The sequence below is a fragment of the Hyposmocoma kahamanoa genome, unplaced genomic scaffold (genome assembly GCF_003589595.1).
Source record: "Hyposmocoma kahamanoa isolate Upper Pololo Valley unplaced genomic scaffold, ASM358959v1 102, whole genome shotgun sequence".
NCBI classification, from domain to species: Eukaryota; Metazoa; Arthropoda; class Insecta; order Lepidoptera; family Cosmopterigidae; genus Hyposmocoma; species Hyposmocoma kahamanoa.
The window spans coordinates 15047858-15062136 of record NW_020653337.1 but is presented as its reverse complement, the minus strand read 5'-3'; the positions used below and the strand labels follow the sequence as shown (position 1 = coordinate 15062136).

At 35.0% G+C, this 14279-nt stretch overlaps 1 protein-coding gene across 3 annotated transcripts in view; it reads right to left on the bottom strand.

The window, feature by feature from the left end:
• The window catches only part of LOC113234450 (ral guanine nucleotide dissociation stimulator), a 43669-nt gene that overhangs the window by 24240 nt on the left and 5150 nt on the right, over positions 1-14279 (bottom strand). Inside the window, exon 1 of one of the 3 annotated variants that reach the window (XM_026469763.1) lies at positions 11442-11627. The exons of the other annotated variants lie outside the window; for them this stretch is intronic. Within the exon in view, the coding sequence (XP_026325548.1) occupies positions 11442-11612 (171 nt within the window). The 5' untranslated portion in view covers positions 11613-11627. Of the gene's footprint in view, positions 1-11441; positions 11628-14279 lie in introns of those variants that run through there. 3 annotated transcript variants of the gene reach the window in all.

Here is a 14279-nt window from a genome sequence, read left to right as displayed (position 1 = left end):
TGCATAGACGAAGACCAAGTAACAAGAAGTTTAATAAAAAAAAGAGTTCCGGCTATTTGAATCAGCACGAAAACGAACACCAAACCTGGAAAATTTATATAATGCGCTGATGATAGTTAAGCCAACATCCACGGAAAACGAACGAGTATTCTCAATCTCGGGAAATATGGTCACAAAAATACGAATGCTTTCGAATGAAGCAATTATTGCACTGGTTTTTTTGAAAGCATACTTCATTAGAATGAGACCGAAATTAAATATTTATCTAGATTTATATTTTGTTGATTGGTTTTTTTTTTTTTTCATAAAAGACATAGTTTGTAATGTGATGTGTTTTATTTTGTTAAGTTGATTGTAAGGGCTAAATGAATTGTGTTTGTTTTTATTTTGCATTTATAGTTGACTAAGCTAATTTTTTAAGATTTAAAAAAATTCTCGAACAACTCGAGAAACCCGGGAAATCGGACTCGGGAATTCCCGAAGCTCGAGAAAAAAATATGTCGAGAAATCAGAATCCTTAGTTGTAACCTTCTTTGACGTGCAGGTTTCATTACGATGTTTTCCTTGTAAATATACATATATATGCTATACATATATATATATATATATATATATAATATATATATTATATTATATAGCTTAATGTGTAAAGTATAAACTAGATACGGTGGCTGCGGGAATTACATATATATATGTATGGTAAACTTTAAATTAAATTTGTCATTACAATTCCGAGAAACTCAGTTTGAACCCGGACTCGAGTCCGCCACGCACCACGGCCTCTGTTCGAGAGGTGGTAGGTCAAACCAATAAGCTACCATGCTATTTTTTTTTAATTATAGATGTTTACATGTATAATATAAAGAATACAGTTTGTTCTGTATTGTTGATAATGTGAAATATTTCTAGTCCACTGTATGGAAGGTATATAGCCACATTTACAATTCTAAGCAACTATCCCTAACATGGAAAATACGTAGCTAGGCCGTGCGATGAAAGATCTCCTGTATCTTTAGCCGCTTGGGCTCTCTCTACACTTCAATCCGGAATAGCTACAGTAGTTCAGCTTTGGGTTAAAATAGGTTGAGTGGTACTATTGTTGAATTTCTATCTGTTTGATCCTAAAATCAAGAAAGACTAAATTTAAAAAAATAAAATTCCTTTTTTTTATAGGTAGAAGGAGAATGAGAAAGGGACTTTTGACTTTAGACTAAGGGTTTAAATATTTACCATACAATAATTAAAAATATATCATTTTGTATTTATTTATATTTATATTAACGAAGACTATTTCCCTAGGCAAAATGCCGTATACCACCCAATAATGGTAATAGCTAAAATAAACCAATCGAAAAATTAAAACGTTTGAAAATTGTCGCATTTTTTCGGTTGCGTATACTTCAAAGCTGAATCTTTTCTATAACAATTTGTTATTTGTAGACCCAATTCCCAAGCAATATAATAGAAGTAATTTATAACCATAGCATAATGAACTTTGTGTCTATTGTGGAATGTACAAACTAGATACGAGCCAACAAACAGGTCGCGCGTCCTTCTGAAAATTGTCACGCAGTCACGGGAATTCCCGCATTCACCGTATGTAGTTTATACGTTAGACTTTAAGCTTATTATGTCATTATGTATGTACTTAGCATTATTATAGCAAATATAGCAAAATTGTTCTTGTTACAGAAATTCGCTACAATGTATATTGAGCCAAAAGGGATTTTCGAAAAAAGGGTATCTATAATGCTTGTGACTATCTGTTTAACATCTGATAATTGCAAAGTTATTAACAATACACTAATTTACTACCTTGGAAATAGTATTGTTCTCATAGCATATCTATTTATTTATTTATTTATAGTACACAACTTGCACTAACAGTAACAAAAACTAAACATGTAAGCCATAGTCAATATGGGGTTGAGTCATCACCGGCTACAAGCAAGCTGCTGAATTTCGATCACACGAGTTTCGGGCGGTGACCGTCTCCAAGTAGTAACCAGCCGATGTCAGAAATTTCAATTAAGAGCTACAGAACATGTCAGTATCATTAATACCGTTTGAAGTTTCTATCAAGGCTATAGCCGCCTTAGTGCCTCCGTGCGAATTAGATGTAGAGCGAAAAGAGGATGTCGACATGGCGTAGAACGTACCGTGATGTTGGTGGAATAAAAAAAGGGATCTGAGCCAATAGAGGAGTGTGAACACATCACAGCCCCTAAATTTTAAATAATTAATAATTATGCTCAGCAAACAATACCATCGTCTATTTATACCGTCCTCGAGGCTAAGTAAGTTATTTTAATACAAACTAAAAACAGAAACGGACTTAGAATTGAACCTTGAAGGACAATACTAATTGCAAATCCGGTTACCGGGACCTGGGACCTTGTACTCTCTGGATCCTATCACTCAAATACGATTTAAAAAGGCCTAAGCCATAGCCCGCCCGACCATAATGCCGAAGTTTCTTGACTAGAACATACGAGCTTTAAATACATATGTTTCATCAGCTCAACACCATCGTCGTCGGTTGTTCAGCATTCCCGAGTGAAAGCTAATGGTAGACCAAAGTAAAAATGTGCAAAGAGCTGACTAACAATCTTTTTGATTTCAATTTTAATGAGAGAGAAATGTATGTTATATATGTATAACGTGTGTTGGGTTAGGTAATCCATCCAAATAGAGGAAAAATTGTTCTTTGTTTCATGAGATCAGGAAGCACACTAGCACCAATGCATTTTTTAAAAACGCAAGCGAAATAAGGAACTAAATAATTAAATATACAATTAATTTTACGGGATAAAATCGTAAATATTAGCAATATAGTTTATTATAATATATATAAGTAGTTTATTAAAATCAAAGATCGAACACTTCCGGATCGGCGTAGCGATCGATCGTATCGAAGGAATTTTTTCTAGGTGTTCGATCTTTGTATTGATAATTATAACAAACTAGTGGAGTAATAGGAAATGAAAATATTTTTCCGGATATAAATCGCGTATATTTGTTTTTTCAAACAAACCGACGTTTAGGGTCCTTTACAGGTCCCATTGTCACAGTTGACTTGTAAGGGTCCGAAACGTCGGTTTGTTTGAAAAACAAATATACGCGATTTAAATCCGGAAAAATAGTTTCATTTCCTATATGTAACAATCGCGAAAACCTAAGAACTCTATGGTGGAGTAATTTCACAAAAAATTATTGAATATCAATTCAATAAAAAATTAAATATAGTTTATATCGTCCCATGGATGGTGAAACTTTAAATTAGCAATTATTAACACCACAGTAGCAGTAGAACGTCTTGTGATAGAGTTAATCCAGGGAAGTATTTTATCTATTTCTACCGCGAAACAGTGACGTGAGCATTACTGTGTTTCGGTTTGGAAAGTTAGGTACCGGTGAAGTTAGAGGCATATGGGACTTATGTGACGGGCGCAGTGACAGTGCCCTTCAGATCGTTTTGATTTAAAGTTCTTAGTTATACTGCGACTATTATGGACAGGCGTATCGCTTACAACCGACGCGTGGGGCTTGTTAGTCCCGTCACTTGGTATTATAAAAAAAAAACACACCGCCAGTAGCGGGATCTCCTATTATACAAAATGTATTTATTTTTATTATATTTATTATATTTGGGTTATTGCAATCCTTGTTTACGAAAGTGTGCAACGTTGCGCTTAAAATTTTAAATTACTACACTAAAGTACTCCTTGTAACCTTCGAAATTATCATATCCCAAGAGTATTTATTAACTTAGCGCACCCAAGAATGGTTCAATGTATATGCTCTGTAATTCTATCCTTTGGCTAGATGGGAAGTAGAGAATCTCATTATTTAATAATGAGTTTCCAATGAAATTACAAGAATAATTAAATAACGCGTAAACAATCACAATGCTCTTATATTCGTATGGTACTTAACTCAGATTACTTATCAGTTTACTATCAAAGGAATGTTATGAATTAACAATAAGGCATGCGACGTTCACATAACTCACTTTTATATGCAATTTTATATAACATATTATACCTACTACAAAATGATGTTAAACTTAGGTTCTAAGAACTAAGGACCCGTTGTGGAGCATGCACTCTGTTTAAGAATTTTCGAATAATTAATAATAATACCTTCCCTAATGATATATAAATATAGTTCGAATCGAAATGGAGTGCTAGGAGGCCATTAGATATAAGGAGGTAACAGTGCAGTGACCGAGTCACCGCACTGTAAAGTAAGTAGCTAAAGCGCTTGTTTTATGGAAATCGGAAACAACGACGGTACCACAAACACCCAGATTCGCGACAATACAGAAAAGTTAGTTTCTACACTGACCCGGCCGGGGATCCAACCCGGGACCTCAGAGATGGCGACACCATGAAACTCGGTGTGCAAGCTCTCGACTACGGAGGCTATCAACCACCTGCCTCAATGCCGTTGTGGCTCACATATTTAAAAGATTTTATGATTGCGGGAGTAGCAAGCACTGCGTTACCGTGCTTCGGGTGAGAGGTCTCGTAGATAAGCGTATGGCCAGGGAATATGTGGCCGACCTTGTGTTTCGGCCCGGTAAGCTTCTTGGACACATGACATTGCAGGGCAACGTGCGGCAGAGTTTGGAAAGAATTTCTAATTTGTTTTGTGAAAAACCCTCTATTTTAATCGAGACTACGCACACAACCGACTCTACTCTCACACGGGATGTGTCAAATGTATAGTACAGGAAAGAATGGTAAATCATGCAGAAAGGCTTCTTTAGGCGTTACAGTATGTTAGATAAATACAACACACAATAATTAATTACACAAGATAAATTTCGAAAAGCGTAACAATTGATTTCATTAAAGCGTCAATCGGGGATCGAGGTGACCGCTGATGCAATTCGACGTGACTGCGTTTTGTACCTCTTCGCACAATAATTAATCTATCGTACATTTACTTACTTTATTTAACCTTTAACTTTTGTATTTAAAATAGGAATAGCCCTTTTTGAATCCAATTTTCAAATACAAATGTTATTGTAGCATACAATTATAATTCTATTTTTTTGTTCCTCTTCAATATTGACATGTAATTAGGTAGAGTTCACAACTATTACTATTAAAATTAAATTCACTAGCTAACCTTCACAGAATACGCGGAGTAGCAAAGTACCTTACTTCCATTTTTATTATTAAATTCACGTATGCAAGTCCATGTGAAATTATTAAAAAAAAGTAACTTGTTACACCTAGTTTAGTCTGTTAGGTCATTTGTGCTACTTTGTTTGCATTAAAGTTGAAATAAATAAATGTGCAATAATATTTGTAAATCTAATTTTTGCAACTATTATTATTTTGACACATGTGAACTTCTGTATAAGAAACAAGTTGTTATTCCTATTATTATTACAAGCCGCGATATAGTTTTGAGTTTTGTGAGACAGATATATATAATTCAATATAATGTAATGCGCGACATCTTAAAATATTACTTGAAGTTTTGTGTCATAGTTAGTGAAGTCAGTTTTTCAAGTTACGTAGGCATTTATAAAAAACAATAAAACAGTCGTAAACAACACCTTGGGCATACCTAATTGAATGTAAAGACCGATGAAACGCCAAACTATACCCTTTTGCACATTTTGACTAAAGTGTGCAAACGCATCCAGTCTCACTTTGTTGTGCTCGAAGTGTTCATGTGAGACTGGATGCTTTTCTTAATACACAATGACGTTGCTGCTGCGACCGTGTACAGACGTACCAACACACGCAAACATACATGTGCGTTGTTCACATTAACACATGTATAATCACCTAGTAGCATTAGAACACCTTGTGAAAGAGTTCGTCCAAGGAAGTTCTGCCACCATATTTCTGTATTACCGTATTTACCTATTTCTGCCGTCAAGCCAATGTGACCATTACTGCGTTTCGGTTTTAAAGGGTGAAATTAGAGGGACTTTTCAACTTATATCTCAGGGTGACGGGCACTTTGACAGTGCCCCACAGATCTTTGTGATTTAAAGCTCGGAGTGGCACTGCAACTGTTGGACAGGCGTGTCGCTTAAAGGCGCATGACTTGTCCGTCCCGGCACTTAATATCATAAAAATAAACCTATATTGTGTAAGATGTGCAAAATAAAAGGTATGTGCCTCTGATACGAAAAGACACTATAAATGTAATAGTTTTAGGCTATTTGTATTCTTATTCCTATACCGCTATTGATTTTTCGATAAACATTAGATTCTGCATATAGTCCTTCGCTATAAAACTCGGTCACCGCAAATAACGACTGCTAGCCGATAATTTTAGTGAACATGGCCTTTTTCTGATGACGTAAGTCTCTGCACTTGAAGTAATCGTGTATAACTGACTGAGGTGTTACATACAATATTTTTCAAACAACATTGGGCAATTAATATAATACGTACTTACGTGTGTATGTGTAAATATATATGTTCACGGCACGGAATTATGTGGTCTGTGGTTAACGGCAATGTGTATAATTCAGGGATTATATAGAATACCTGGTCATTCTATACATTACCGGTCTTCTTTAGGCAATGTATATAATAGTTAATATATTTTTAACTATTATACACATTACCTATGCATCGTATAGAATACCTAGTATTGTCTATACAATACCTGTGTATTCTATACATTAATACGATGCCTAGGATGCATTCTATAATGCCGGCCGTAGATTTGGCACAGTATTAAATGAAAATGTTAGTATATGAAAAAGCTGCACGACCCGAGCGTGCGAAGCGAGCGTGCCGTGCAGCGGCCGACGAATTTTTTTTTTATAATATCAAGTGACGGGACAAACAAGTCGCGCGCCGATGGTAAGCTACACACCTGTCCTTAACAGTTGCATTGCCACTCTGAGCTTTAAATCATAAGATCTGAGGGGCACTGCCGCTGTGCCCGTCACCCAAAGACACAAGTGACAAGTCCCATGTGCTTGTAATTTCACCAGCACCTTTACCCTTCAAAACCGACACAGTAATGCTGATATTACTGCTTAGCGGTAGAAATAGGTAAGGTGGTAGTACTACCCTGATCGAACTCTTTCACAAGGAGCGCCACTGCTACTAAAAGTGTCAGAACTGAATTTGTTTGCGTATCCGAGCTGGGTCGAAAATTATTATAGATACTGTTTTTGAACAAAAGCCAAATATTAAATGCTGTACTTTAAACAAACGTAGAAAAATTCATGTTCCTAAAAGTTTAATGGTTGGTTCCAATAAAGTTGAGTTTGAATTTTTATAGTAAGTCACTGAATTATTGGAGTTACTTTCAGATATCAGATAATCACTTAATATAAGTTTTGCTTAAGTATGTTCAGTTTTATTTGTTTAGTGTACATAATTAGCGTATCAGTTTTCGTTGCTACTGTAATATAGTATTTTGATCGAAAAAAATATGGATTTTTTTAAACAAATATCATTAATTTGTAATTTAATTACCAATTCATCTAATTACGTACTTATTCTTACAAGATAAACTATTGTCACACTTGAACATGTATAAAACATTCTTTTCAACACCCAAGCATTTCCTATTGTAGTTACATTACTTTGTGAACCTACATTTAGCAAATTTTATACATTGCCTAAAGCACGTTCGGCATTGTATAGAATACCTTGGGGCGACGCGACCTCCTCCATCGTCATCCCACCTTTTTATCACCTTTTCTCTGGTTCCTGGCCACTTATTTTCAAATTTTGAATCGTTCTCTAATTCCGTTGCCTAATCATTCTCACTTTGTTTCGTTCCGTCGTCACTCTCTGCTTAATCGCTGAAACGAGCACTCCTTCTGGCCTAATTTTGATCTTTTTACCAGTTCCCATCCTAAATAATGTACCAATTTTAATACCACTTTAACCTAGTAACATTTATATAATCCGGGCCTTTCAAGGTAAGTTGTCTCACGATTTTTTAGTATTTAAATAGGGAGTGTTTTTTAATGTTGTACCTGTTTTTTATGCCTTTTTTGTTACAGCTTTTCATTTTCTTCTTTCTTTCGTCTTTACTTATACAATAAATTCATGTGGACTGAGTAATCTATTATTATTGATCCCTTGATTGGCGGTTTACAACTTTTTCAACCTAGATCAAGTGTATAATAAAGTATATTTCATTTCATATATTGCACAGACTGTTTTAGGCGTTGTATAGAATACCCAGTTATTATCACAAAGTTGACGACAAACTTTAATTCGAACCGAAAAACAGGTAAATAGGTACAGTCATTCTTCGTGACAGCAAATGAAGGAAGAAAACGTTTGTATACATTCATTTTTATTAGAGTTACATAGTTCTATCAGCTGTCAACAAATATGATTCATCGAAACTGTTTTACGAGACACCATAAGGCACACAGTGCCGTTGAATATTCATTATCAGCGAAGGGGCACAACAACAGTGAAACAAGAACGCATTGTTAATTTGGTAAAGTGTTTGTACGTACCACATGTATAAATAATGTATATATTTTTTATTTAATTAATGTGGAAAAGAAAAACATTTCTTCCGCATGACACTCATTTTCAACATATACTGCTATATTCATGTAAAATGTAAAAAAAACTGTAGAAAACATTCTAAAAATAATTTACTTAGAATAAAAAATATTTTGCAGAGTAGTGATTAGTGACAGCCGTACAAAAGTAGCAGGAAGGGGCAAGGTCCTTATCTCAGGGACGCCCTAGATTCGTCGCGGCCCCGTATCCCGGCGTCCTTGTAACCGACCTACACCATCCCGCGACCCTGTGCAACCCCCTGAAACACCCCGTGAGATTGCCCCTGAGCCTAGGTAGCGGAAACCAAATTGAAACTGTCATTAAGTAAGCACAAACGATTTCAGCACCCTTAATAAAATGGGTCAAAGACTAATAAATTATAATCGCCGAACTTTTAAGTAATATGATTAGATAGAAATATCACAAAAGACATTTAGAAAACTTCCAGAGTAATCCAAAATTCTAATTCGTACGAGTTGTAAGTTACAAATTTAAATAAAACGAACGAACGAACGGTTTATTTTGATAACCGTTTCCAATTCCAGTGGTGCATAGGGACAAAAGGACATTCTACAAAATACTGGAAATTTGCCAAGGCGCTAGCAAATCGGCGTCCTTTTTTCGCCCACAGGATAAATTGGGGAGGAAATTCGGTCGTTGCCATCTCGTAGTAGAACTTAAAGGCTAAAACGGGCATTGAACTTTCAGCTATAGTATAAGTCTTTAACGTGCTTTTCAATGTAGCTTAATGCTGCAGATTACCTCTGTTTATCACATTAATTACACAGTTATATAGGTAGGTACTGAACATAACTTATATATTTATTTTACTGAATATCACGTTTTTATCACCATGATACTCATGTTTTTGTGAAAATATTCCATTAGTTTACAACAAACCCTAGGCTAACAAACTGTTCGCCCCGGTCTGGCAAACAGGTGCTGGTTCGAATCCAGCCAGATCGAAGGAATTATTTTTGTGTTTGTTCGATCATTGTATACATTGAATAATAACACCAACCAGTGGAAAACTTTCACAAAAAAAATAATTGTATACTAAACTCGTAGATCGGATTTGTTAATATTGTAGTGGCATCGATAGTACGTCGCTACATTCCACGTTTCCCCCAAGCTGCATAACTGTGCGCTTGCACTGCAACGCGACACTCGCATAACACAGCCCTTGACACGCATTGCTAATCGAGCCTTACTTAACCAACGTGATAACTTGTCTACATAACACCAAGAGTGCAAAAATAAACATATCAAAAGTGTCTATGAATTAAGCACTTTCTTCCAATTACTGAAAATCAGGTTTTTTAATTATTATTTTTTAACACCAATGGTTTTTTAAGCAATTTCGTGATTTAAAACATAAGTAACCAAATAATGTGTGAAAATCGTGAAAAATTAAATCAGTTGTAACCACCTATGGACGTAGTTAAATAAAAAGTATGGATACACATCCAGTCGCTTTCGAGATATGGCAGTTTGAAGTTTTAAAGTGTTTCTCACTCTTGTTTTATTTTCAAAACTTATAATGTCATGTAACTCCTGTGATTATATATATAATATATAATAAAATATTAGATTTATGTTTAATTTATTTTGCTGATCTAAAAGGTTAGACTTTAGGAACCGTTTGGTACATCATTAGGTACTCATTTTTTGATAATTTTGTGGATAGGATTATCTTTGCTTAACTACGTCCTTATATATAACGCGTACAACAATATTGCACCTCAGACAAGGCTTTTCTTTTTTTATATTCTGAATATTACAAATTTACACCAACTCATACTTGCATACATATACATACCGACTCATATTTAAATGGGACTTACTCAGTAGTAGTCCCATTTAAATATGAAGACAATATTCCACCTCTAAGGGTGGCAAACTAGGAGATGAATGACTTTTGAAGTCGATTTTTTAGTATTCTGTACTAAGATTGTAATATAAAAAATATGACAGAAAATTTAAAAAATTTGCTTCTATTTTTGCATCTATACACGTTTTGAATATATGTATATTCTCGTAAGTAGTTTTATTAAACAAAGCACGTAATGACGGTAAACTACACAAGCAAAAATTACTAAACCATCGACAATAATACCAACAAAACACATGACTACCAAATACCCATTTTCCGAGTAATTATTTTCTTGATTAATTGGTAGATTTCAACTATCATCAGTCGAATGGACTTTAGAAATTGTGTATAAAATAATTACTGTACGTATTTACTGAATACGTACTATGAAATTTCGATAAATCGATACGATAAATATTCAGTGTCAGTAAAAGGATATGTCGAGTAGAGCAAACATCACAGTTACAGCAAATATGATGATGAGACAGTGAATCATCGAACGACGATGACCAAGTCATTCAATAGTCCGGATATCGATCAAACCGTTTTTCTGTAAAAATAACAGACGAAACGCTGTATTACTCAGATGCTGCTTCTGTGATACATAATTATTATAATGGGTTGAAAACTACAGAATTTTAACATTCAAAGTCAAAGTCAAATCATTTTTTTTCATAGGTAAGCAAATTATACTTCAAATCGTCATACTAATTAAACTATATTGCTCGTAAGGCAGTTCCCCTGAGAAGAATGAGCAAGAAACTCTAGGGATTGCTCTTTGTAATTTTGAATTTGAATATATTTATCATTACAATATTTAATTTAAACATCTTAAATAACCTTTAGTATAAAGTTTTTGTTTCACTATAGTTTTAAAACTCGTAAATGGTACATTTTGAATATCACTACTTAACGACACTTCCTTTGTTAAGCACATTAAACGCTTGCAAATAAAAACGAAAAATAATTATTGGGTCAAGAACTTGTTATTAGAGCCGTTAAAGTAACTATGACCTGTATGATCTACGGTGAAGAGCGCAACTTACCTTGACATACCATCGGGTTTGCGATTTAGGGTGCCTTGGGCGGCGTCGTTCTGCGCTGCGCTGATCGGAACGGGCCGGCGAGCGCAGCGCGTGACATCGCGCAGCCAGCGCCTTCGTGCGCTCCGCCAGTGAGTGCCGCAGCTCGCCCCCCGCGCAACCCCTCACAAACATACCCTTACCCACCGTCGCTCACACACACACAACCCTCATCTTCCACCATCTTCATAACTATCGTTGCTGCCTCCAATTGCAACAGTCCCACTTTTCCGTAAACCGCAATTATTAGTCTTCAGTCCCTAATAGAATGGATTTAAGCATTACTATTATAACCATTGCCAAGTTTGATATTCTTACGTAACATACATTAGATTGGACTCATTGTCATAACGCGACTGCTATCTATAGCTGAATCAGTAACAACGCAAACTACAAAACAAGATTATCAAAAAGATGAAGCATCGAGGTCTCGGTCAAAGATAAGGTCGTTCTATTCAGAGCCCAATGAGTAAATTAAGCAAAGTACTCGAAAGAACGTCACCGAATCGTTCTCTTTGAATCAAGAATTTAATGGATTAATTGAGTCAGTAATACATAATAATATTAGTCATAACACGAGGCATTTATTATGTACTAGCGGATCCTCTCAAGCAACATATGTCTACATTTCATTCGACATGTGTGGAAAATAATTCTTAAATCTAAAAAGTTTTCGCATGTCGAGTAAACACTGAATACAGAAATTCCAAATTCTATATATCATACAATTCTATCTCTATGAACATATATGTATTTATATAGTCTGAATTAGTAGCGTACAAAAAACTAGGTCAATTAACGCTATCAGGTTCAAACTGATTGTTCCTATATTTAGTTGGTATGTAGGAAAAACTAAATCAACAATATACAGACTGTTTCAGTTGTTACAGGTGAATAATAGTTTATTTGTCTTACTACAGCGTTGTTTTAAATGTGTACGACTTAGTTACAATGAAATGGTACAAAAACTATTATTTTTAATTTTTAATAGCGTTTAAATTTTCTCGACAGACACGGATGGCTTGTACTAAACAAATGAAACAATAGCTCTTGACTTTCCTCGCTTTCTTTCCTCGAACGCACTGCTCAACATTATATTCTACTCTTCGTAGTTGCAAATAGAGAAAATGCAGGTACTACGAATTGAACGTGTGGATTTAATAGAAAATTGCGGGCTTTCTATCGCGGGTGAATACGCGCAAATCTTAGTTGATTTAATTAGAGGAAGGTCGGGCAAGCAAACAATCGGCAACGTGATTGGAATAAAGCTCTTTGAACATCATCCAATTACAATAACTAACTAATATAGTATTGTATTATCTGTGCTAATACTCACGCCGGTTTTTATGTCCTAGCATTAGTGTTTTATTTTTATAAGACGCCTGTTGCTATAATACATATTCATAGCGTATGTAAAAGACTATAGGGATATAGGACAATAGCAAAGGAACAAATTTCGGTACAATTTTAAAGTGTCTACAGAGGTGAATGAATTTTCTAGAAAAAAATATTTATGGAAAATACAGTTGCATACAGACAGACTTAAGAATGACGCAAGTTGTTAAATGAATAAGGTAGCCTTGTATACAAATATATTATCTAAGAGTTGTTAGCAATTATTTCCCAATCAAAACCAATCAAGAGGTAAACGTTGAAACTTGTTCAATCGTGAGAGATTACCGGACCATGTGCTACTTTAGATTTATGTTACATTTTCATACGATGAAAAGATATATTGTGAAAACAAATACGTGAGCGTTACGCTTGATCTGGTGATGACTGTACTAGGTCGATATCTGCCAAGGAAATTGGATAATTGAGGAAGGGAGCGGCCGTCGACGTCGCGAGAAGTCGCTTGGATACAGTTGATACATTTAAGTCAGGAAACCGCTCAACGAATTCAGAACAAAGAAACTTGTTGAGACAGTTCAAAGAAGTAGTTTTTGTGAAATCTGAATAATGAAAATGAAGCAACAAAGACAATTGAAACAACAAATTACGCTTAAATGACCTTTTTCATTGGCTTATTTAAGCACCATAACAATGGATGTAAATGATAATATAATATCTTTTCTAACATTCAACAGCATTTTTTTCTTTTCATTGTAAAAACGTTCATTGAAAATATAGATAAAACTGTATTTCCAATTTATTTACACGCGCGTTATCCGTTGTCCGAGCAGCCGAGGAACGAAAACAAAAGTTAACACACTCCAACCTCAGCCAGTGTTTTAGCTTTGTGAATTTTGCGGTGGAAATGATAGGGCCCTAGGGATCATAGTCGAAACTCCACGCTAAGGAGTTCTCAATTCGCTTCGTTGAAGCCTCCACTGACCAGAACTACTACGGTTGTAACTACTTTCGACAAAGTATAAGTTTAGCGATTCAAAGGAAACGTAGCCAGTCTCCCGGGTAACACGCCAAACGCCTCAAGTTTTTCTACCTTTAAATAGAAGAGTTAAAGATAGAAAAATCCATTTTTTCTTCTTTTTCTAATTAAACAAATTAAAAATATAGTTTTATTTAATGCCATGTAAACGTAGAAAATTTTTGTTGACAAAAATACTAGTACCAACATTGAAATCAGAATCAGATAGCCCTCCTATGCTCTACAGTCTTCATAAAGCAAACAGGTAGAACTACTCACTCGAGCCAATATTGCAATTGGCGTTCACCGACATACCTTCAAGTCGTAGCATTACTTCATTGGTAAGAAAATCTAGTACAAAATACTTTTAAGTTGCACGATTTGCGGACTTCTTTAAAAAAAATCTAAAGTTAGGAAATGAAATTATTTTTCCG